The sequence below is a fragment of the Ischnura elegans genome, chromosome 2 (assembly GCF_921293095.1).
Source record: "Ischnura elegans chromosome 2, ioIscEleg1.1, whole genome shotgun sequence".
Taxonomy (NCBI): domain Eukaryota; kingdom Metazoa; phylum Arthropoda; class Insecta; order Odonata; family Coenagrionidae; genus Ischnura; species Ischnura elegans.
This window is the reverse complement of record NC_060247.1, coordinates 46,462,431-46,489,277: the sequence shown is the minus strand read 5'-3', so window position 1 is coordinate 46,489,277 and position 26,847 is coordinate 46,462,431. Positions and strand designations below refer to the sequence as shown.

Here is a 26,847-nt window from a genome sequence, read left to right as displayed (position 1 = left end):
TATGGTGCCTCATATGTAATTAATTCTGTAAGCACACAAAGGTTCCATATGCTTATGCATATACATATGTACTTCTAAGGTTTTACATGTGAACGTTGTGGTAGTTCATGGTCAATGAGGAATGTGGTTATTATTTCATGATGAACTCTAGATGCTTCGAGCTATATTACTGAAGAGTTGTGGCTATTCTTTAAAAACTTTCCTCTTTGTAGTTTAACTACTTAAGGTCTTATTAATTTGGTTTTTATGATTCCCCTACATTCAGTGAGATACTTAAACCATCTTCAGACATTCACATCGCAAAACCTTCGTCAAACTGAACATTGTAGATTGTGCAAATATGTTGGTTGTTTTGATTAGTAGCACTAGTTAGATATTATGAATTACCTTTCCTGTTGCTTAATTTCTTCTCAGGATCCACTGGGTATAATGACTTAGCTGTGGACAATTGGAAATTACACTCCATCACAAGTGAGTTTTCCTCATTATTGCTCACTAGTAGGAGTTTTTTGTCTGTTGCATATGTTCAGCTTCTTTAATGTCAACTGTTTTGTTTGAGGCAGAAATTTTTTTAAGTTCTTTTTTGGAATTGAAGAAAATGTAGTTGTAATTCCCAGGTTAATACATAATAAAGTTACGTATGTACATTGAAACGCCCCTGAATTATTTGATGGGACAAGAAAAATCATGACTTCATTAGGATAGTTCATTACATAAATGTGACTTGAATTGTGCTATGTTTTTGGAGTTACGTTGTCTTTATATGATGTATTATTCCTCATTGTTGATTGAAAATTGGAAAATATGGTTTGACTTCATGTGCCAGATTCTGCATATTGTTTTAGGTAGAATTATTCTAGAGTTACTCGTTGCATGTTAAATTAAGTCACCCAATTTACTTAAGTATTCCTTTAGCATAGTAGCAAAATTTCTTCAACCCTGAAGATTATATTTCATCTTTGGTAGTTTCCAGTTTTATAATGTACTTTTTGCTATGCTTAGTTATGTATGCATGGAATGTCTTATTTGTAATATGGATTTTTCTTTTTATTAAAGCTTATTGGTTGGTCAGGATCTGGCAATTCAATCTTGGCAATTGATGATAGTTGGAAATACCTCATCTCTTTTGTTTCTGTTGTTATACCCTAAAGTGTGCTGGTTATCTTGGTGTATTGCATGTTGGGCTTTCTGCATGTACATGTGAATGTTAATTTAATTTGGTTAATTCAAGAACCCCGTTGAAAGGTTCCTTCCTTCTTTGAAAGGAAATTCCTTGATTTTGTGGAGATACATGCAATAGACTCGTTTTTATTCTATTCAAGCTTTTTTTATGCTCATCTTTGATGAATTCCTTCTTTAAGTTTTACTTCTTTCTTTATAATATATCAATCATAATTTCTTATTGACTGATGTCCAGACAACTGTGAAAAAAAAAACAAATACCAATCATAATGGTACAAAATGTTTATTAAACCATGAATAATTTTGTGAAGTCTGCTGTAATGGTCTTCGGTACATGTTCCTGAGAGTTAAGGCCAGTTCAGAGAAAAATTAGTAATAAAAAGTAATTTAGTTCTTATTTATAAATAATAAAAATGATCTCTCAGTTTTTGGGCACTTATAGAAAACAATTATCCTCTACTCGATGCCATCTGTCATTTTTCTGCAGAACTGGCAGCAAAAGTATGTATACTCGGCATTGAAATCGAGTTATTTCTTAGACATGCATCATCTGTCTCATATATGTCTTCAAAATCAATCAAACCCTACACTAATATTTTCTAGGAACCGTCATTAATGTACGGGTACTGGAATCGCATGTTGAGCACTAATTACAGACAATTCATTGCTAATTTTTTCTGTAAACTGGCTAGTAGAAATACAGTTGCTTGTCATTTCTATGACTAAGAACACCCTCTTATCTTGTGTTATTCTGTGTGGTGTATCATAATTCTCATCTACTTCTGTGACTTAGGGAGTCATGCTAAGTCTAATTGCCTTAATTTAATGTTAGTAATTCAGGCTATGATTGATCTTTTCCCATGCATTTGATTCTGCTATCTTTATTCTGGGAATTATGATGTCTGATCAGTATCTTTAACTTCAGGACTTAATCTCATTCTTTATTTGCACTTAAGCACCAAGTATAGCTTATTGATGATGCTAAGGATGTTTAAATAGTGACTTTTTCTTCTTAATGGTGGTGATAATTTGTATTTCAAGGGTTGATGTGACTTAGTAATTGTCAATCATGTTTCAATTAAGAGCTTGTATCAATAGAAAATCTTGGACTAGACAGCAGATCCTTCTGTCCATCTGATGAATTCAATATTGTTGAAAAATAGCAGTAGATGTTTCTTTCAAAATGAAGTAGATATTTCAAAATTGCTTTGAATATAGTTTTTTTTTTATTACAAGTGATTGTAATAACTCCTTAATCCAAAATTTCTTTTTATTATAGTGCCACCTAATTCCAATGATAATGACTTGGCAATGGATTGTGCTGCTCTTCCTGCAAGGCCTGGTGAGAAAAAATTAGACTTACTTTATAATTCATGGACTATATTCTGTAATTAGCTTTTGGCTCTTACGTGAGTTTCTCTGTGTGATCAGTTAGGAGGAAAAATGTGCTACAGTGCAACCTCGATAAAACGAGACCCAACGGTGCACCAATAAACACTTGCTATAGCGAATTATTGCTTTACTGGAGGTGGAACAAATAATAGTCAATACTTGTACCTATTGTGAACACTTACACAGGAACAGGATTGGTGTGGCAATGGAGAAATTTGTATCCGATAAACGCATGCATAAATCCAGATGAAAGGCGATCCTTTTTTCATCACGAAATTTCCTTACTTTAACAACAACTATTTAAAAAATTTATAAGCACCCTACTCAATAGAGATCAAGCAAAGCATTGCTTTTTCAATCACCATACTCATGCACAACTGACGAAGCCATTTTTCTATTTTCTTAATTAGTGCATTAACGTGATCATTCTATTATTTTAGTATATTCTGCTGAAAATTTAAAAAATTACTCATAAAACTGTATCGTGGCTATTTAATGCCTCAAATGCTTCCAATGGTTTATGTTTATGGTTCCTGTACATTACGCAGCAGTTATGTTAAGTAACGAATCGCATTTGTTTCTGCAGACAAAAACAGTGAAGGTGGTAGAGCCATGGAAGAAAATCCTGACCATGGTAGAACGATCCTGACTGGGAAGACCTTTTCTATCATCCAATGTAATATTGTCATTATCTACGTTAAAAAGTTTACTAAGGTTGCATAATGATGTAATTGAAATTGCCGATGTTTCGAAGAAAAGGTCCATTTCGAGTGTTACGCCCACGACGTCATTGAAATAATGCCAATCTTCCAATCTTATTCCATGATAATACATAGTGTATCCATGGCACTGCAATAAAAACGAGAACTGCAATAAGAACGAGATATACCTTGTACTGCAAGGGTTTTGTCGGGGAGAGGTTGTAAAAGAGTTCCGCTTTGTCTGTGTTATGTCACGCGGGGAATGCTTCTTAAGATATTCCGTCCTTTCTTCCACGATTTGGGGTTTAAACCGCAGGCATCACAAAAAATTATGAAGGGAGGTAGCACTTTCGTGCTTTGAATTAGTATAACTAACCTTCCGAACTCTCCAAGTTCTTGATTCTCAATCTATGAATGAAATACTCCGCTTTAGCCTTATACATAGCCATTTGCGAAACCTTAAGCCAAAAGCCTTTCTCAGTAGTTCCCACAGATTGAAGTGGGCAAAACCACCTGAACAAAGCTCCTTCCTACTATTCTTGATCTGCATTCCTCGGGCGCTTTAGTTTTTTTTTAATTGTGAAGAGCGAATAGGAAGATAAATTAACTACGCCCCTCTTGTACTGCCATTATTTTCATTTCAGGCGTATTTTTCATTTTTTGGCTATGGTGTCGACCTTCAAATGCTCTCTATTCATGCAACTCAAGGACGTGCGGGTATTCTGCCGCCCTAGGAACAAAAGAAGATCGAGCATTTGCGAATGTTAATGCCACAATATTTTCACCAAAATGAACTACTTATTTATTGAATGACGGTTTACTACATGGATTTGAGACTGAGCACTCCATGTTAACTTCATTTCTAACAGATGGCCAGTAATTACAGAGATTAGGGACTCCAGGTGAAGGTTTTCCGGCGATGGAAACTCTCGCTATGGCGAGTGCCAGCACCAATAGGGCCTCATAAAAACGAATTTTTTTTTACATGTTAATCATAGGGTCAATTGACGGTGCCTCGGCTATCTCTTGTAATGGTGGCTTGCAATAGCCCGTACTTGCTTTAATGAGGTTCCACTGCATACAAGTTATAATCAGACATGGCCTTCGTACTGTTAATTGAATTGTAAATTATAGAAAGTCAATAATACAGAATGTCTGATTCCAGACCATGTATTACCAGATTATTATATATTTGTGTTTGTATGTTTTGAATGTATATATTATACATTCTGGTGTATAAACGTTACGCAAGTATGCATAATGTTACTTGAAGTGGGCAACCCTGCAACTGATTAGTAACATGGTGATAGTAAGGGAAAACTGGTAAACCTTGTAGATTGTTTGAGATTTTTTTATTTCTGGAAAAGTTTCATAAGTGATGGAAAAGTGTTGCCCAATTTTAGTTAAGATTATGAGGTCAAAAATTGAAAATATACTGGCTAGCGAAGGAGTTGGCTGTGGTTCCACAAAATATGAAGGTGTTTTCATGTTAGAAACAGTCATATTTGACTATAACTTGGAATTTTTTTTTGATAGTGCTGTCATATAAAACTTTGACTCGTAATTGTTGATTCCAGCTCAATGTTGCTAACACTCCTTTTAGAAATTCGAGCCCATGAATCAATTTCTGTGATGAACTGCTAAATTTGATCCATTGGTATCATATATGTATGGTCTAATATCCGATGGCATACTCCTAGCAATGTTTGACACTGATATCTCATTCCAATATTTGCAGCTCTACTTTAAGCTGAATAGAGACAATTTTTCTCTCTTTCTTTTAGCCAACTTCCCCTTCCATTATTGAGTTGGAAGTTGAAGCTATTGCTTGGGTTGACACTTCAGAGCATGAAATGCTCACCATGTTATAAAAGCAGACAACTAGCTACTTGAACTGAAATTCACGAAATAAGTTTGCTTAAAATACTTAAAAGCTTAACAATACATTCTTTAAAATATAGCAAATATTTAGTCTTGAATTACTTTACAAATCCAATTAAAAAATTTTAGTTTTTGCAAAAACACTGAAAAAGATATTGCTTTTACAAAACAGACACTCCAACAAAATTCCACAAACTTCTTCTTTTATGGGGAGCAATTCTACAGTGCTGGTAGTTAGGAATGCTAAAGTTTGCGAAAAAATTCATAAATCTAGGTGTCTCTCTGTTTTTATGAATTACTATGAAGCTGCATATTAAGCTTTCACTTTCATGTATGAAAATAACAAAAGCACCGCAGGATAAAATGTCCAATTATGGGAATGATAGTTGAAAATTTGGTTATAATATTCAACAAGTCATACAAGCCTTATCTGTCAGCAAATGAAATTTCTTTTGAATATAAGATATTCGAAAGAAGAATTTCACACACACTATCGCACATTCATTAGCTATGAGTGCTTCATTGACTATGCTTTAATTTTTCAGCTTCACCTAATCAACAGGAAAGAATATCAGAACCCATAAAGAAAAAGTCTACTAGTGAGAAAAACAACTCACTTAGAGTTTCAAGCTATAAACCCACAAGGTATCCTTTTTCGATAGCCATGCTGAAGAAGATAGTCGATCTGAGTCTAAATAAGGAAATTTTGAAGAAGATTTTGGAGAAATCCACTACAGAAGGAAACATGTAAGCATGAGATTTTAATTATTCTTTTGTATTTCAGCTAATTTTTGCATCGGACATGAGCCATGCACATTACAGTCTTTTTCTTAATTTCATTAAATTTTTCTTCTCTTTTTTGAGTTAAATTTATTTCAATGAAGTACCCGGGATGATACTATTTTTCTGTTTTTTGCTTCCTTATTTTGCATGGGGAGCTCATGTGGAAACATGCAAGAATATAAATAACTCAGGGTTTATACCAGTCTGTGGTAAGACAGAAGTCAGGAAATGTCTGTAAAATTAGATTCTAGTCAGGGAAACACGTCGGAGATGCAGTGTAAAGGTGAAAATTCGACACTCAAATCACTAATGGAAGTGCGGACATAATTAACCAATATGTCTGATGTATCGAGGATAGTGTTGTGATAGTAATATTGGTGCCATAGGATGAATCGTCGAACCGCTGGGAAAATGTCTTGGAAGAGTTTTCTTGGTTTTGAAGAGATGTTTTGGCATGTAGGGGCAACAAAAAATAGCATTAAAGATTCAGGAAGTAATGAAATGTAGCTGAAAAATCCGTTACTAGCTCACAGTGATTATTTATGGGTTCCTAATGACCATAAATGTATGACTTTTATTTAAAAAAAATGGTCTTGGCAGGGTAGAAAAGAAAAAGTTTAACATATACCTAAGTCTCCTTAACCCTTTCGCGCCAGGCTCCTTCATGGAAAGTTGGTTTTGCCTCTACTAGCGTAATTTTTTTTTATTGTTACTATTGCAGCAAATGTCAGTTCATCAATGTATACCTTTCATTTAGCGATGCCTCTAGAACATGCCCAAATCCACACTCCTCGTTCGCTTCTGCTCTCCACGAGCATTCTGAAAACGTGAGAATGAAGCCTTTCGAATTTTTTTCAAGAATATTTTCCAGAAAAATTCTCATAAAACTACTTGAATCTTACAAATTTGTTGTTTGAACTGGCTAAATTATATTTATAAAGCAATTTCACGTAGATAAATATAAATTACGCAGGAAATAAGAAATAGTTTTTTAATTCTGACTGGAATCTGATGCAGTCCTGGAATAAATCAATTTTATTGCATTTTGATACTTGCTGCATTTTTCTCCAAAACCGCTGTACTAAAGTGCTTTGCGATGGATGTAAGTGAGAGAAATGAAAAAAAAATATGTTTAGAAATCAGTGAAAAGCCTGGGATATCAAAAATGGGAAGTTGTTATGAACCCTGAAAGTCCTATTTGTTGTGAATCTAATAATTTTCTGGCTGAATTAAAATATTTATGCATTTCATAAGTTTATTGCTTGATAGGTTCGGGAAATTCCAGTTTCAGTGTTTTCTTGCTTAGGGACAAAAGGAGGAGTTAAATGAAGAACGTATTTATGTATCCTCAAATTATTAGGTATAGTGTGTACCAGTTTCCATAATAGAGAAATAAGTACATATGTAATACATTTATTTGCATGTAAAATAATCTATGTAATATTTTATGCAACTTAGAACAGTAGGTATTGCAGAAGTACTCAGTGTGTCACTTCTAGACAAATATTTCAAAATTTTCAACAATGCAAGTATTAAATTCTACTTTCAGATATGACATCCTCCCATCGGAAAAATCAAAGGGTGGCCCACTATTTTTTAGGTTGTTATATATGTGCTCTTTTTTATGTTAGCATGCTTCTCATGTGTTTCAGCTTGCTCTAGATTCAGTCATTATTTTGCAAAGACAAAAATCATTTTGACAGTTCAAATAAGAAAATTTGTATTTTTTTAATATTCCGAATATACATCTTGCATAGCCTAATTTTGTTTAATGACAATCAATAAGATGGAGCATAGGGCACAGGAATTTATGTACCTATAACTCAACTTTTAAAATTTTCTAAAGAGTATTCTACAGCTCTCCTGATGTTGTGCTAAGAAATGTAGGTTTCACAGCATTAAAAAGGGAAAATCATCTGCTATAAAAACCTTTCCATCACTGGACTATGATTTCATGCTCACTTAATGAGAATGTAGTACTCAAGCCTTATAAATTGGAACTTTGCTGTGTAATGAAAAATGTTAATATCGCAAGAAAAATTAATGAATAACCATTTCTCATCTGTTTCCTAGGATATTGCATCTGCTCGTTACACATCAGCACACTACTCTCCTGAAGAGACTATTAATTCTGCTCAAGAAACACAGCTTAATGCAGTACATTGATTCGACTAATGATCTTCTTGAGGTAAGAAAAAGTTTTTTGTAGCATTTGAAACTACTGATTTTTGTCTTCAGACCAACCACAAAAGAAAGAGTGAGTGATATTAAACTGACCGGCATATGGAATGTTTTTCCAAGGAACAAGTTTTTGCTGCAGTGAGTTTTGTGTTGGATTGGGTATCAGGGTCATATTATTTTTCATAGTTGAATGAAGGCAAATGACATTGTAAGGTGGGCAAATTTATCTGTAAGAATAATGCTATTATGTTAGCTTCTATCAGTACTTGGAATTTCTTTTTCATGAGTAATGATTTTGGCTGTATGTTTTACATTCTCATTGCAGACTCCATTGCATCTCTCAATAATGCACAATGATGTGGAGAAGATTAAACTCTTGTTACAAGCTGGAGCCAACCCAGGATTGAGGAACATTGCAGGAAATAATGCTTTCCATTTGGCTGTTCTAGCCAACCAGAATCCATCTGAGGAGTATATCAACAATGAATCCCTTGTGGAGCTCCTTAATTTGAAGAACTACATAAACTCCAAGTTTCTAGTGAGCCACCTTGATGTTGCTAACGAAGGTTTGTCCTTTCTCCCTGTAACTAGCTATACATAATATTTCACTGCCCCTGTCAAAAATTTATTTTTGAATTAATAGAATTTGAATGTTTTAATCATTAGGGCTTAAGTCCCCTTCACTTTTTAACCTATTTTTGTTGTTAAGTCCATCTTTGTCATTCATTGCCTGAATGGGTTTATCAAAAGTGGTGTATTCACATTCCTTAGGTAACCTAAATTTCATTAGAGTGTAGTTTTTCTTTTATCAAGTGGCAATATTGCATGCTCCTACTATGGACTATAATCACTAAAAACCAATGAAAGTGACATTATTTTTGTCATAATTCATTTTTTAGCTTTATGATTTCAGGTACTGAAAGTTATGATAGGATTATTTTAATTTCTATTTTTTCTTATTGTTACATTATGTATTATAACATATTATAGTATTTCTCCAAATGTAGTCACTCCCTTAATGTATCTTGAGTAGGGCTGTGTGAGACTCTCGACCACCCAAGAGTCTCGATGGTCGAGACGAGAATTTCATTTCTCGGTATTGTCGGGACAAGACCCTCGGCACAGCGAGAGTCTCCCGTGGGTCAAGAGTCTTGATGAGAGTCGAGAAGTCTCGCCCCTTCGAAATTTCTCGACACCCATGGAGGCTCCCGGGTACTCGAAAAAAATAAAACTATTTCTATTTTACATTGAAAATAATTTAACAAAAAGATTATTTAAAGACATCTTATACATTTCCAGGGTTCCCACTCAACCGTGAAAACCTTAAAACTGTGAATTAGCCGTGAATTTCGTCTTTCGTGAAAAAACCTGGAAAAAGCCGTGAATTTCGTCCTAAAACCTTAAAAATCTCTCAATTTTGATAATAATACCTTCCCAGAAATTTTCAACGTCGTTCGTACTGAGTGCACTTCTATTCATTATGGCGAGCATCTTCGCATGTGTCAGAAAAGCGTGGGAACGAATGTTGCCTGAAGAAACAAAAACATCTTTTCCCAGCGCAGGCCTTTTCTCTCCTCCCTCCTGAAATATGACACCACTTCTCATCAGCTTGTTTACTTTCCTCGACTGGCTTGGTTTCCCCTCCCTCGGTCACTGCTTAGTCCCCCTTCCACCCAATTAGGCTACCCACTGGCTGCAGCGACCACTTTCGAAACTAAATCTAGATGGCCTTTGTGTCAAAAAATTTGAACGTTTATTCAACACCCTCAATCCTGTGATTGGAAGACCGCTAACCTTGACAACCTGCTATGCGCTGTGGACACTACGCTCCCTGCGTTTGAACCGGGCGACTCTACTGCTACTAGTACTACTCTAAACTGCAACAAAGTCCTTCCATTTTTCCCAGAGCAACGGTATGAAGGGAACATGATTTGCCTCTGATTTGAGAGATCGATACAGTTATGGTTTCAGAGTATGTATTACGATAGCAGAGAAAAGAAGTCATTACACTGCCGCTTTCAAAAGAAAAGTTATACGGTGGAACCTCGATCTATCGTTCCCGCATTGATCGTTCGCCGTTTCTGGTCCCAAATAAAGTTCCTTATAGACAATGTATTTTTTTCTCGCATCTATCGTTCCCCGAAGTATCGTTTCTCGCATTGATCGTTTGAAGATGGTGGTTCCGACTCATAATTTTCCCGCATCTATCGATTGACGAAAATGAGACGAAATAAATACAATGTGTCATTTATGGCTAATAACGACAAGCACATAGTTGGAATCTTCCTCAAGAGATGGAACTACCATTGGGAGAAGCTCAGTGCCGTGGGAAAGTAACTTTAGCGCATTTCCCAAGATCCGTTATCCCCTACCATTCAGCATTCGCCTCCCCCCTTCTGACGCTTTCCTCTTCTTCAAAATAAAAAAAGGTCCCAGCTCGCGCAGGGATGGTTTTACGAAGACCTTAGCATCGAAAAAAATATCGATTTACACGAGAACAAGTCACCTATTAGCCCAAAAGGTATTTAAAAATGATATTCAGCAATTGCTATTATGCTTTTATTAGATTGAAATGTTAGTAACTTGCACGTAATTAAAAAAAACGAGGACAAACGGACGTATTTTAAGCAAGGAAATAGATTGAAAAATACGATGGTGATTTTTGGCGAAACGCGATATCCTCGTAGCTGAGCTTCTCGGCAGTTAATTCGGCATTTTGTTCCGAAAACATGATATCAGGTTGTTATCAGTTATCAATTTACGAGTTATGATATAAGTCTCACTTGTCAGAGTTACTGACGAAGGGTGACGAAAAGAATGGTGTCTTTAGGGTAAAAAATTTCATTGGCGCAGTCATATAGTCACGCTTAGCCTTCTGCAGTATGCTCTGCGTACCCCCGTACGCGATAGCATCAGTTCCGAAGTTCACCTCGTTCGAGTGGTTCCCTACTTTCCAGGGTGGCTGGACTTCGAACCACCGAGTGTTTTCTATGTGGGTTTAATAAAGTCAGGTTTCATTTTCACTAGTTTAATTTTAATCCATGGCCCCTCCGAAGAAACTATTGAGAACTTTAAGAGATGGACTGAAAATAATTGAACACGAAGAAAGGAATCCGGGCTAGATGCGCGTGAATATTGCAGAGCGCCTTGGGTTGTCCGCTAGCACATGACGGTAGGGGGGTGGGGGAGTAGAGTGAGCTACCTGGAGAAAACAAGTAGAGATATGAAGGCGAAGATCCATGTGGGCGTGCCACTGACGATTAACGCAACATTGTTCACGCTTTACACACTACCTCAATTATATTAAAAATATATTCATTAGACTGGAACAATTCAAGTAATAGACTATTTTTGGTCTTCGTCATCCATCTCACAACCAGTCACTGTGCCGGCGAATGTGGTTGTTTTAGGCACAACATGCACATTGCTCTCTTGAATACATGAGACTGAAATTCATAATAGCAGTGTAAATGCCGAGTGGAGAGCAAACATTTTTTTAGTGAGGTGGCGTTTTTCTTCAGAATTTGAAAGAGATATGGGTCGAATCAACAATATGACCTATGTGTCTTGATAAAGTACTACTATTCCTGTTATTATCTAAAATATTGTTTGAAACCTTTAATGAATATCTTAATTACTCGCCAAAATCCTGCGTTTCCTGGGACATAGGCAACCTACCAAAAAAATGAAGCATTGATCGTTTTTCCGCATTCATTTTATAATCGTATCGTTATAAGGAAAAATATTTTCCCTAGTGGAGTTCCAAAAAAGGAGGGTAGTCTTAGAATCGTGTTCGTCTTACATTTGTGCTAATAAGGTGTATGAAATTGTTTTTCGATTTATTATGATCTATAAACATTTTTCATAAAATATTTTTCGTTACATAAGAAAGAATCAATTTATTATATTCTATAAACAATTTAAATAAAATATTTTCCGTTAAATAAGAAAGATTGGGGTGGGGGAAATTCGGTTACTGTGCAGTAATAACAACGTGCGCAAAAAACAATCTCTCGGCGAGGAATTAAAAAAGGACCTCGGGTGTCCGGACGGAAGAAGGTCCGAAGGGTATTCGGCATCCAGGCAAGAGCGCGGTTGGGCTGGTCCTTCAGTCGGCCCTGAATTTTGCAAACGATAGATCACGTCATAACAGATATCACTTTTCATTGCGGTGTTAACATTCACGGCGTTTGTCGCGTACGTTAATTTTCTGTTGATATACGGCCAGTGATTTTCTTATTGTTGGCTTATTAATGGACCGTGAATTTAGCGAAATTGAGACCGTGAAAACCTGAAAAAAAACCGTGAAAACCTGAAAAATAACCTTGAAAACCTGAAAAATAACCGTGAAAACCTGGAAAAAGCTGTGAATTTCATTATTCGGGTAGAGTGGGAACCCTGATTTCGAAAACCAAAAATAGTTGTTATATAAGATTGACATTGACAACTGAAGCATATTTTAATATTTAACAAACCAAAATTGACAGGTAACCATGAATCTTAGTTACCAAAGATAAACATAGCAAAAAGATATATAAAATTATATACATAGAATTAGACTATGATCTCTTTTTTGTTAATTTACAAGTGAATGTTTCTTTTTAATTATACTACTATAATGAGGAACATTGATGTAACCCTTTAACATGCCTATGTATCAAAATGATATGCTCAATTTCATTTAAAGCCCTGATAATGGTTTGTAAATAAACGGAAACGTCGGCAAAATTTACATTTCAAAAGACCTACACGCCAAGATTCAAATTTTATATTAAATATTGAGGTCAGGAAGAGGAAAATAATTTTTTTTTTAATCCCTCGTTGGGAACTGTATTAGCATCATGTGCACTCTTTAAAAAATTGGATGCAGAGGGTAAATCATTAAATAAAATATTTTTATAATGTAAATAAAACTGTAAAAGTCGTAAGGGATACCTTAGTAAACTCTATCATCGATTGATTGCAGTATTCATCAGAAATTCTCGCTTTGCCTGGGAGTCTCGACCGGTATCGAGAAATCTCGAAGGGGTGAGACTTCTAGACTCTCGACAAGACTCTCGACATAGGCGAGACTCTCGCCACGCCAAGAGTCTTGTCCCGACAATGCTGAGAAATGAAATTCTCGTCTCGACCGCCGAGACAAGACTCTCGCACAGCACTAATCCTGAGCCCTATTGTTGTGGATTCAAGGAGGATGTATCTCATGCACTCAAATCCCCACATATTCTGCTTGACAGTTGGGCATAAATGTTGCGGACTGTACTGAGTTGAGAGCAATGTGGTGATGCGTTTTCTTAGTGCTGTGAATTCAGATAAAGAGACTGGTAATTCAAATATAGGTGGTGCTTTCACAAATGAGTTCATTTGTGTGTGATAGTCTTACCTTGCATTTTAGCCAGAATGATTTGTGTTTTGGTTTCCCTTTTCAATTGCAAAACCAAGATAGGGAGTTTATGGATGCAACAAAACCTTAATAAAATGATTTTAGTGGTTTACAATTGGTTGAGATAGGGAATAATGAAAGCATTAACTAAGGAAAATGTGTAATAAGAAAACTTGACACTGGTGGTGCACCAAAGTAATTAGTTTTACTTTGGAGTATAGCAGAGTGCTGAAGATACTTTTGAGGTCTTCGTTTCTCATCCAGTTGTGATGAAGATGTCTACAAAGCCTACTACTTTTGCCTTAGCCCTAATTCAAGTGCTTCTTGAAGGCTGTTATACAATTATTATATGTACTTCCCACTATATTCTGACAAGGTTTAGGTCCCTGACGGGCACATCAGATTACTCCAGTTGCCCACTCATATTGATATTGGATAATTACATATATTATCTATATTTTTCAATATTTTTAATCCTTTGTCAATGCATGTTTGGGTTTTTGAAGTGGATTTACATATTTTTTATTATGGTACAGCATTTTTTCCATTTTTCACTTTTGCCAATTTTTCTTGGCATTCTGTTGAATAGGGTTCCATTGCTTCACTGTTCATGGTAGCATCCATAGCATTCACTTCACATGGTAGCAGCCAAGAAGGCATATTTTTCTACACTTTGTCATATTTTACATTTGTGTAGCTGGGCTTACCCCCTTACACTTGGCTGTGGATTTTGAGGATGTGGAGGCAGTGAGGAGTTTATTGGCAGCCAATTGTGATGTTAATTGCCTGGATGCCCACGGAGGTTGTTCAGCTTTACATATGGCTGTGGTTGCAGATAACATCCGAGTCACTCAGCTTCTTCTTTCCCATGTGAGTTTCTCAAAATAATTCATAGCAAAGTATATTCTGACAAGGTTTATATGTTCATCAGATTATTCCAGTTGCCAGCTCAGATTGATATCAGATTACTATACCACGTATATTTTTTAACGAAGCAACCAATGCAATGGTTACGCAAGCAGTCAGTTAGAGCCCTTAGTACATGGCCTCCAAAGTTTCAGGAGAGGTGCGGTGTGAAGAATAGAGGCTGGCTCACAACCATTAGGTCATTTTTATGGTCTCCTCGGAAGTCATAGTGTATACCAAGTGCTCTTTCAGCTATTTCATTTGATTCACTTGATGCTTGATGAATAGAATGAACTAGGCAAGAGGACACTGCTTGAAAGCTGTTTACATTGAATTTTAAATTTAGCATTTTGGTTACAACGTGGCATGTTTCCAGTATTTTGGCCAATGTTTATGGATAAACTTATAAAATCAATAACAATGCTGATACAATGAATACTGAATGGAGAATAGATTTCACCTCTCTTTTAAATTTTGAATGCATTTTATATTTTTTCTCAATGTGTTAAAACTAATATTCCAAAATGTTTGCAATGTGGACACTTGTTTTAACACATTCAGCGCGGAGCTCGTCAATTGACGTGATCCAGTCCAGGCGGAGATACAGAGCACGTCAACTGCCGGTCGGGCTGGGAGCCCTTTCTCCGCCTCCGTACGTGACTAATATGCACTTCCAAGTCTTACGATCATGTGCTTGGCCTTCAGCAAACTTCCCTCTTTTGACCCGTGTGTGCCGTTTGCAAATAGCAGTATTTGAATGGAAGTTATGGCGTGGAAACCTCTCTCTATTTCTCTTTCTTATTTTATCGGCCGATTCTGACGACTTTCATGAAAATCAGGCTGGCATTGAATGTGTTAAGATCCAAGGTTTAATGCTGTGTTAAAGAGGTTGTTCAAGGTGATTTATTATTTTTTTTATTTAATAGCCTCAAATCGATGTGGATTACTGCAATAGAAGAGGAGTCAATGCATTGAAATTGGTCAGTGTGATAAAAGGGAAGAATTGTGAGGAACTCTCCAAGCTTCTGAGGGAAAAATTGGTAAGTGGTGATCTTTACTCAGTCAATATTATCCTCTACACATTTTATGCTGGAAGTTAACCTATTATTCTTGTAAAGTTAAACCTCATAACAAAGTTCTTAGTGGTTGGAAGGTATTTTTTTAATGGAGGTTTTTTTTGTACCGAGATTGGCATGTAGTAATGGAATAAAAAGTCATTATTGGCAGAGTTGTATTTTAGTATTCACTCAGCAGATGATGTTGCTCAAATTAAGAATATTCATCTTGATCTCTGAAGACAATTCATAAATTACCGCTTGAAATCAATGGAGCCCTTATTTCCCTTGCCGTGTACTGATCCTATTACTCCAGATGATTTGTATTGGCCAAATTTGATCAGAGCAATAAATTGAATTGCATCACATCTACCACCAAAATAGGAGAGTCATTTTTGCTTAAGTTCCACTTCCAAAAGTTAACCAAATTCATGTGTGTTATCTTGGAAGTAAGAGAGTTTCAACTGTAAAACATAGAAATCTGCTTATAGTAATCTTTAAATGTCTTATTAATCAGCACATCAATATAGATATATCAATCGATATAATGATCAATGAGGTTTCATTCCGAGAACAAATATGTATGGCTGTTGCCGGGATAAAAGAATTAAAGAAAATGTTGCCCAATTTTTCTGATTTTTTTAAAACGGCCAATTGACATGCTCAGGGTTGTTGTCATATTCTGTGAGTATTCTGTGAGAAAGAAAAAATGACTGAGCGTAATTTGTCCTCTTAATGAGTATGTAACAAATCACTAGAGAATGAAGACGCCTTTATGCAATTGTTGTGATTTTCATTCACATGGTATTGTTTTAGCAAATTTGTGCTAATTTTCTTGATTTTGAATGTGAAAAGAGTTTGCATATTTCCTTGAATGTGGTATCCGATTCCAAGCAACCATACACTCTTTTTATTTCAAGTAGTGAAAAATTGTTAGTAGTATTCAGAGACTATAATTATAGAAATCAAAATTTCAGTTCTACTGCTGACTTTACACTTTACTTTATATTTGTATTGTCAATTTGTAGACTTATTTCCTATTCTTACTGTCCTTAGAATATTGTAGGAGATGCAGAAGATAAGAAAGCTGAGAGTGAAAGTGGTGAAGAGGATGATGAAGAGAATGAGGGAATACCAATTCAACAGTGTGAGCAGGAGCCAGTTATCCAACCAAAGGTAATCTTGGTGGCAGCATTTTTATCCTTTTTAGGTGTACATAGTTTAATGAATTGCTTTATTTTTCAGGCTATAAGGCCACAGTGTGAATTGCACATCTTGTGGGCTTTTTCGAATTCATAACTAGAGTATATCTTGGAATATTAGTTCCACATTTTTTTGCCCAAAATCACCATTAGAAAAGTAATTGGGGAGCTTATTCTCTAGAATAAGTGACTAGAGGGCCTAATTGGGAACCGGAAGTATTACCATGAAGGTATATAGCGTGTGAACATAATCATATACCATTCTTTCGCTGTTGAAGCCTATTGAGATGGGTTGAATATCATTTTTCTAAAATTCGAATGTGGAATACGAATACCTAATGTCTTTCCGATTACAGTGGAAGCTCGAAGAAGGTTTAGCAAGCACGGCATTTTACAAGAATGGTGTTTTAGCGAGTGATAGTCTTTGTATCACTACAATTTCAACCCTGGAAGGAAGATTCTGCTCTTCGGCAAATATGTTAATACAAGGGATGGGATGTTCCAATAGTCAAATCACTGAGTACCTGGAATAATATGCTTTTTTACATAACTCAATGTTCGATGAGACAAAGTTACCAATTATTCGAATTTCAAATACACAGCACAGATCGCATGTGATTCAATCAATTTAAATCCATTGACAATGGTTGGGTCTTACATGAAGGTTTGCACATTTAGTTGGCTCAATCTTTAAAAATATTTTAACAGAAACTTATCATTGAAAATAAGCATTATATTACGTATAATTCTGATGACTCCACGAGAAGGACACTAAGAAGAATGAATGTATACCTTTAAATGCATGCACGAAGGCTGTTCCTTTTTTGACTCCCTTTTGCATAATCAAATTTACGTTTACATATTCTAATTTTAAAGTTACTTCCAATTTTACATTTAATTTTAGGTTTTCAAAGGATGCAGTATAGCAACACTAATAACATAACCTTAACGTAATAATATAACCTTCAATATGCATGTAAGGAAAAACAAAGCATTGCAGTTCTTCATACGCGCAAGTTTGATGTAATCGTGGGTTACAGTTGCATGAGGATTTGGGAGCTGTGTTCAAGTAGAATGCAAAGTGTTCAGCATTTTTTTATTTTCATTTTCATTTGTATTTAAAATTTGTGGAAAAATGCATACTCAGTAATATGGAGTATTTGATATTCGAGTGAGGTACAGTAGAAGCCCAGTTTAAGGAGTGCTCATAATCCCTTGGAAATTACTCTTTAAACCGAGTGCTCATTGCACCTGGAGGTGTTGAATAAATCCACCGAAGTCTCATGATAGTTCGTATGTTCAGTATTTCTTTTGTTTCCATGGTATTTAACAAAGTAAAACAGTTAAAGAGTCATCATCAGGCACAATCTAATTATCAACATATTTAAAGAAAGAAGCAGGGGATTGTATAAAATATTAATTCCCCCATTTTAGGTGATTTTATTCCCGTCATTGTATTTTTTGATTGCTGAAGAAAGCTATAAAAACATAAGCCAATGTTGCTTCCAAGCAGCATCAAAAATGTATACATCTTCATATATATTCAGGATGGATTAAAACTACGTGTTATTTTGTGCAATTTTTCGAAAATTTTCACATGCTTAAAATGAGAAGGCTTGAAATTTTTTCTACCAGAAGCAGCAATGGGTTAGAAGGGGTAAAGCAGTCATATATGTGATAAAAAGGACAATATTTTCTCCCATGGCGAGAGACTGCTACTTTGCAAAATCTGTGAGAAATGAATGTAAAATTTTGTATTTTTAGACATTCAGCAAACCTTTTCCTTAGAAGATCATGTAATGAGGGATAATGGTAACCTAGAGATCTAATAGGCTTTGGGCCTTTTTTTTAAGCTTGGTCCATACTTTTTATCAATGGGACAAGTTTTTCTGAATAAAAAGTAAATTCTTTTAACCTGCCTTAGTTTGCCCGCAACCCGAAATGTGATGAGTGGAAGAAAAATTTTAACTTTTTATGAATGGGCTACTTTGTGTATTTTCCTTTGATAGCTGATAAGTTTTATTGAATTTTTTTTTTTATTTTAGAGCAAAGAACCGGAAGAAGTTAGTGAGGATATGAACAGAAATAATGAGTCTGGTAAGTGTCATACAGTGTTATCTCAAGCCTACTATTTTCAATCCCTTAAATAATATTTAATATTTTTGATATATGTGTACTGTATACCTGCTTCCAGTTTTGTGGAATATTATGGCTGGCACTGGAGTAAACGTGTGGGAATTATGCTCCTGCATATGATTGCAAGAATTATATTATATCAAGTGCAAATTTTGTAATGTATGTACTGTAATTATGGATGGGTGGGTTGCCCTATTTTCTCTAACTATCTTGCTAAAGATTGCTTTCATAACATAACATTTTAAAAATAGGTAATGTCAATAATGCAGAAGTAAAGTTTACCTAGAGTTATTTTAGTATTAATTCCTTTTCAATTGATTCGAAGCTCAATCATCTAAGTAATTGAACAGAACCATTCCCATTACTATTTTATTTGTTTAAATCTCCATTACCATTTTCTCTAACTTGCTCTCCTGTGCCCTTCTTATCTTGACAGCCTAACTCAGTTGTAGTTTAAATACTTTTTTTTTACATTTTTGGGGTTTCATTGAACACAAAGGCATTGTTCCCAACTTAAAAGGATAGCCTATACCTATTTTCTGAACTGACGGCAGCTGACCTTGAGCATGCTCGAAACCCACCCACTCCTCTAGCCAATCAGAGAAGAGTGACTGGAGAAAGAGTGTCAGAGCCCGTAGTCTCTCTCCGAACTCCGTGCAGTGCCGATCGCTCTCCAGCTAGCAGCGTTGCCAAATTGAATCTGTGGAGATTGCATAGTGTTCGTCCAAGAATCTTCCACCTCCCCCAAAAGTACAGTTTTTTCCCAAGGCTGGCAACGCCGGTCGGCCGGATGGAGGGGAGCGGAGGGAAAATGGGAAGGGGATGGAGGGGAAGTGAGAGGTGGAAGGGGCAGCGCTTCTGATTGGCTACTTGCTATTTTCCACCCAGCTGCCGTCAGTTCGGAAAAGGGGCATAACTCTTTTTCTCGTGAATGGAATGATTTACAGCCATCTCTTATTACCAAACTAGTCCTTCATATGCCTTAAGTGCTTGCATTCCATTCCCTTGAAGTATTAGAATGGAATGACAGACTCAGCTCTGGTGACTGGATGTGAGAAATTAGATGCATAGAGGAGTTTTAGCCTTTGTGGGTAAACAATCAATAAATTTAATTTTATGGTTTTGTTTACGATCACCATTCTTCAATCTTAGTTTGATCCTTTTTTTATTTGGGAAAATGTTGCCTTTCTGTCTTAAGTCAACATGATTTTTAATATCTGTCGAAAAAGAGAGGTGTTAACACGTTCGCGGCTATCGTGAAATTTGCCGTTTCTTCCCCGTGGGCGTCAATTTTCATAAAAATTAAATTGATCCAATCATGTTAAAATTAATGCACACTTCTTTGGTATAGTTTAAAATGATGAATTGCAATAAATTTTGGAAAACCTATGCACCGATATATAGTAATTAATTAATCCCCTTTTGCATATGCAACCACACATTACACGTTTTATTTTCTTCTGTATTTATTTATTGTCGCCTAAAATACCTTCAAAATGTACAAAATGGAAACAATGAAATAATTTATACACTTACTATTATTATAAGCCCTGAATGCAATATTTAGCTATTAATTAATCACCTTTTGCATATGCAACAACGTATTACACGATTTATTTTCTTCGTTATTTATTTACTGTCACGTAAATACCTTCAAAATGAACAAATAAGTCGTGTTTTTAGATATTGTTAAGTTCCGACTTCATTTTTGCAATCGACTAAGTCCTCATACTCTTTTTGTCAATGCATGCATATTCTTTTGGTCGGCCTATGCATCCTCCTCATCGTCTATTCACCTTTCCTGCGTGGGTTTCTTGAACTTTCCTTTATGCCTACGCGGTGCGGATTGTGCTGACGGCAAAGAATGCATTTTCGGATAGACTGTGCGTGTGCACTCTCATAGAAGGAAAGCCTCAATGTCCGCACTGCGCTGATTCTGCTGAGAGTGGGAACCGCATTTTTAATTGCCGATGCATTTGCATTTTTCAGCAAGGAGTGGCGTACCGTTGGAAGGTTTTCGAACTCACGGAGGGGGAGGGGTGGTCGGATGTGGGGATGCCTTAAAAACAGCACGCATCATCGACTCGGGGTCAGTCATTGTTTCAGTCAATTCGTCATCCGTCGTTCGTGAATCGTCATTTCGTCAAGAGTCGGTACCCGCGTAGCGGGGGCCCACAGGGCCGTGGAAGGGAAGGGTTGACCCGGGGAAGTCGAAGGAGGAGATCACTCTCGCACAAGAGTCAATGGAACTAAATACACTTCTTGTGGCAAACCCGGGGTCTTTCATTTCTACCCGATACCGCCCCTCCTAGAGGACCACCTTCGCTGCTCGGAATCCCTCAGCGTCAGTCCAAGATCCCAATTCTGAGCCGCCCCTAGTCGAGCTGTCCACGGGAGGACACAACAATATGAAAACGATGAAATAATTTATTTACTCTTCTTATAAGCCCAGAATGAAAGCATTCAGTTAAAAGTATCGGAAAAAAATCGGTATTTCATAGTTTTTTGCAACTGTTTCGAAATTATCTTCTGAGCCTTCATTACACTCTTTCTATTTCGCTGTGATGCCTTGCTTCGGTTTTATTGCTTTGGGAACAAAATACAGCGGGAGGAAATCATAAATCCCATTCCTATTGTCATTGTTAGATGTTCTATGCTTTCAGAAAGTTGCGAAAATGATTATCCCCAAAAGAACCGGGAAAACTACCTTTGTGACGCTGGTGACCGACCGCTCAGTCCGTAGCACCCGATACGAAACAATGGCTTTCCCCTTCTCTCGCCTTTCAGGGTGGACGTTCCATGGGATTTCGTATAGACTCAAGAATCCATGCACAAAATATCTTAATAAAAGTGTATTTTACTAATTAGAAACTTCAGTTTAGTGAGTTTGAACTGTATTGTTTTAGACACTGAAATAAATATAAATTTCATGTTTTATTTGTCGGGAAAATATACACTTATTATGAATTTTGTCTGTCTAACTTGACTTTAAAATTAGCTGATTTAAACTAGTCATGTTCCTCGATGAAATTTAATTCTCATTATCTTTTCCTTGCATTTCTATTTTCAATAGCCAACTCTATGCTCTCTGAGGAAGTAATAAGTGCCCTCTCAAGCATTTTGGATGCTTCAGGGAAATGGAAAGATCTGGCCAGCATCTTAGATTTTGATTTCCTTGTGTCAGCCATGCAGGAGCAAAGCAGCCCTTCTAGAGCCCTACTCAGCTATGCAGATGTGAGTGATTTTACCCTAGTATTACCAAACTTCAGCCCTTGGGCCCCCCAATGAAGCTTTCCTTCTCTCCGAGGCCAACCAAAAGGCCCCAGACTCCGCAGACCATGGCTTGAGCAGGGATCATGTTACAAAGACCATAAATCATTAGCTTTGAAAGAAAATATCAACTTACACAAGAAGAATAGAAACATGTTTCATGCCTCCCTCTTTCTTGACCATTGAACTTTTTCAGCCTACCTGCTTCCCATTTCTGGAGGGCAACTGGTTCATGAGTCATGTATTGGCCCTAAAGATGGCCTGTTTACATAATTAATCAACGTGTAAGAGTTTATGTCTGTTTGCATGAATGATTTCTGTGGACCGGAACAGAACATATACGAATGCATGAACTAAATTAGAACAGGTTCTATTTTCTGCACATGGATTCACACAAGTTGGGTGGTTCATACATTACACATTAACTAGTATGGATCAATGTAAACCTTGTAAACAGGCCTTAACAGTGACTTTCGGCTATTGGTGTAAATCCTTTATTGGATTAAAATATTAGTAATGTGCACGTGATTCAAAAAAGAATTAGACCAAAGGTGATGTATTTCTGACAATATTTAGATAACTATTTTAATCAAGGATAGAGTTGGCAAAATAGGACAGAGACTTATCATTCTTGTAAAACTCAATACCGTGCTGTAGAGCTTATTGGTAGTTGATCCGGCATTTTTTTCCTATAACAGAACATCAGGTCACAAATTACAAATTATTATACTATAAATCTCACTTTTTGTCAGAGTCACTGACAAAGGGATAACTTCTTAGGGTATTATGTTATCCTCCCTACTAGCGATTTAAATTTATCTGCTTATCTGTTGCTACAATACTTGGAAATGAGTGGGTAAGTTGGCTTCTCTTTAGGGCAAAAAATTTTGCAGTGCAGTCAAATGGTCATGCTTCACCCTGGGCAGTCGATGCTGTGCACGCTGTATGCAATAGTGTCAGTTCCTAACTTCACCTCGTATAGGTGGTTTTGTATTTTGCACTGTGGATTGACTTCAAACTACAAGTGTTTTTATCAAAGCCAGGTTTCATTTTTATTAGTTTTATTTTTTTTTTCGTTTACGGACCATGGAATTTTGGAAGAAACGAGTGAGAGTTATAATGTTGAAGATCATTCTGTGACATCATTTAAAAGAAAGTTAAAAATTCTCCTTCAAGATAAGAATTATTATTCTGTCAATGAATTCTATTTGATTGTTCCGTGTTAACATTAATTTCTTTATTACTTTGTGTTCCTGCAATCTTATATTACTCCAATGCATTTTTTATGACATGTCATTGTCATATACATCTTCAGTTGTAAGATCTGTAGACAAAATGAATTATTAGTACAGTAGACTCTCGTTATTACGAAGTTCACGGGGCCGAAAAATCGGAGGTTCGTAATAACGAAGTTCGTAAGAACGTTTCTATTAAGAATCGTAAAAAGAAATAGTGTAATATAAACGCTATTAAATTACGCGGAAATATATATAAACAAGAAAATTCGTTTAAGTTTTTCAACAGAAGACTGCGCCATGACGCAATCGAAGGTTGATATCTTCCTGAACACATGAACTCCGATGTTCAAACTAGATGCGTCCCAAGACCTTGTTCCAAGGTTGATAAAATTACAGTCCGGCCACCGAGTGTTGTCCAGTAACAGACAATGGGCTGGGTAGGGGGTATGGGAGCCAGGTAAGAAAGGGAAACGCTTGCAAAGTGTTCCATGAAGAAAATAACCGGAAGGGACGACAAGCGTGAAGGACCTAGAGGGATAATTACTTGTTCTTGTGATTCGAAGAATGGGCTTATTTTGGTTGGTCAGGCTTATTTCGGTGCTCGAATATGCATTTGACAACGTTGTATGACTAGACGAGGGTGTGAGGTGCGTTTGGGGGACAGCGATTGGCTTTAAACCGTGCTGACGCAGGATTATCCACCCCTCCTATTGTGCCGTAATCGGACACCCCTCGCCAGCCGGACTGCATGTAAGTTATCGAGGAGTACGGTTATCCTGCGGGATGCAACACTGCATTACACGTATGCGCTAACTCACGATTTTGGCGACCTGATCCATCGGGGCCTGCGATGCATCCGGAGCCGAAAAAATGTCTCCCCGCGGTAACGAAGAACGGGCGAAACGCTGAACAGTTCCTAAATTCACACCAGATTCAATGATACCTTATTCAGATGGTGATTACAGTGAGAGTTTCACAGCGCCAAACCGCGTAGTATCGGCCAAATCGAAAGGCGCCAAATTTGAAATTTGAAAGTTTTGAATGCTCGTATTTCTGAAAATTCGTACATCGAATGTGCATAGGAAGAGGATTGACTGTACATCCAATTTACTAACGGTTATGAGTGGGTCACCACGACTTCACAGGAATGAAGGCTGTTATATGATGTAGCGCGTAAACTGAATAAAGAACCATAATTGACGCTCTTAAGCATAGTACACGAGAATAACTTAAACGTGGCGCGATTATTAAAACTTAAGTGTAGTGAATATCCACCTAAATGCCGTGACTTGTGCGTGTAACTTCGTAATAAAGTTCATATTGTAACCGCCGGGACCGGGACTTAGGTTCGTAATTTCGTAAAAACGAAAATTTCGTAATAACGTTTCTTTTACTATAGCTTGGATAGGCCTTTTAAACGGGACCAACGATTTGCTTCGTAATAACGAGAACTTCGTAACAACGTTGTTCGTATTAACGAGAGTCTACTGTATTATTAATTCTATCTATGGGACTCACAGAAGTTAGTATTATTCATGTAGGTCTCAAAAGATTTATGTATGTGTTTTCTGTGATTGATTTTCATAGAAGTTCATCGGCATGAGAATGGTATCACTATTTAAAAATTAACAGTAAAGAATATAAAACCACTTTCCTGAAATTTTGATTATTTGCAGGAATGTGACACAATCTGAATTTTTACAACCTTTGTATTTTTGTTACTTCTTGAAATATAACTGGATAATTAGATTTTGGACTACAATTTTTGTGGAGAAGGAATTATTTTGAATTATTGTATCACAGCACTTTTATGGATATGTAAATGACTGGCTGGATAGTAAAATGTTATTAGGTTGGTATACTCAATACTACAAGAGATTCAGAAATCACCTGCAAATCAGAAACACAATGTGTACCACTAATGTGTACTTACTAGCAAGCAGTGAAGTTCATTTATACATTAATTAAATGCTTACAGACTGCATTATTTGTCTCTGTGAAGGGAATTATAATCTACTTATGATTAGTTGAACATCATACCTCAGCAATCAATGCAAAACGTTTACCAACTGTGGTTCTAATATATCTAACACATATTTTCATTAATTCTGAGGTCCCTCATGTTAATAGTGGCTTCCTTTTGGTAGCATTCTTGATAAACTTGTGGTCCGAGTTCAACTTTTATTGCGTTGCAAGGTGAGAATATTTCATTATAAGTACATACAATGTATGTACTTGTTTAAAGGAGGCATTTATATAATACATATGCTGCATTCCTTCTGGGACATTGTTGTGAGATATTTTATGTTGCAGTAGACAGTTTATTTTAACTTTTAAGTAGACTTTCTACTCTAAGATTGCATGAATCCGCTATATCCTATGAAATATATGTCACATAACCATGCCATGCATTATACATGTGTGCCTGGACATCATTCAACATTCTTACAAACTAAATTATCTGAAGTATTGATGCTTGAGTTGCATTGGTTAGGTTTTCTTTGTGTTTTAAAAAGTTAAATTTGAGGTGATTCAAAATCCAAATTGAATGTTTGTGTAATGGCTATGACATGGTTTTCTCATTTCAGGTTAATGGTGGCATCACTGTAAAAACTCTAAAAGATGTGATGGAACTTATTGGAGAAGAAGCTGCTGCAGTTAAACTGCAAAAGCTATTGTTGGTTTAAAATTAATGCCCTGTACATTCCTATTATAAACTCTGGACATTTTGTATTTTTATATGAAAATATGCACTTTTTGAATTTTTGAATTAGAAGAAGCAAGAGTGTGTAGCCTTTTTACGGACCAAAGGAGCCTTTTGAAGGACAAATTAAGAAAATATTTTTACGATGAGTATACAATGTTAACCAAATACATTTGACACCTGTGATACCAGTGAGAAATTATTATTACATTCTTAGAGAATTCATCAATGTCATGTTTTTTTTGTATAATGAAATTATATTTTTAGTCTCAATATGAAGTAATATATTGGTTAAATTTTTGTTTACTAAGGTACTTTTTGCAATAGGCACTTTTGGTTTTGTTATTTCATATTTACTTTTAAAGAAATACATATTATTTATGTATTCAAAGAAATGCGTATTATTTTTTTGTTATGTATTTTGTCACATTATATGTATGCACTTTTAGGTCATGTTAATTTTATTTAGGTATGTTTTGATCAATCTGTTTTTATTTAAGGTTAAATGAAATATAGATAATATTGTATATATTGGTAAAATTGTTTTTTGCATTACCTAAACAAAACCATGCATCAATCTTAAATATAAAAGATCATCATCATCACAGGTCAGCATTCATAATATTGGTTTGACGCAACCCTCCACTCAAATCTTCTATCTGCTAATATTTTCTCACTTACGTATTTCTTCTGTTTCACATGCTTCTTTACCTGCTCCATATATTTCATTTGAGGTCTTCCTTTTCCATTCTTGCCATTTACTTGTCCCTTGATGCTTGTCTTCATCAGACCATCATGTCTCAAAATGTGGCCTTTAAAGTTGTCACGTCTTC

The 26,847-nt window shown here is 36.1% G+C and overlaps 1 protein-coding gene across 5 annotated transcripts in view; it reads left to right on the top strand.

The window, feature by feature from the left end:
• The window catches only part of LOC124153676 (nuclear factor NF-kappa-B p110 subunit), a 37,295-nt gene extending 11,124 nt beyond the window's left edge, over window positions 1–26,171 (top strand). For 3 of the 5 annotated variants that reach the window (XM_046526980.1, XM_046526978.1, XM_046526977.1), the window contains exons 13-23: window positions 415–471; window positions 2,462–2,524; window positions 5,702–5,903; window positions 8,013–8,127; window positions 8,446–8,686; window positions 14,201–14,373; window positions 15,336–15,449; window positions 16,521–16,640; window positions 18,712–18,763; window positions 21,876–22,036; window positions 25,899–26,171. In XM_046526980.1, the coding sequence (XP_046382936.1) occupies window positions 415–471; window positions 2,462–2,524; window positions 5,702–5,903; window positions 8,013–8,127; window positions 8,446–8,686; window positions 14,201–14,373; window positions 15,336–15,449; window positions 16,521–16,640; window positions 18,712–18,763; window positions 21,876–22,036; window positions 25,899–25,997 (1,397 nt within the window). In that variant the 3' untranslated portion in view covers window positions 25,998–26,171. The remainder of the gene's footprint in view (window positions 1–414; window positions 472–2,461; window positions 2,525–5,701; window positions 5,904–8,012; window positions 8,128–8,445; window positions 8,687–14,200; window positions 14,374–15,335; window positions 15,450–16,520; window positions 16,641–18,711; window positions 18,764–21,875; window positions 22,037–25,898) is intronic. The other 2 variants (XM_046526981.1, XM_046526979.1) reach the window with 1 other exon arrangement.
• The last annotated feature ends 676 nt before the right edge of the window (window positions 26,172–26,847 follow it).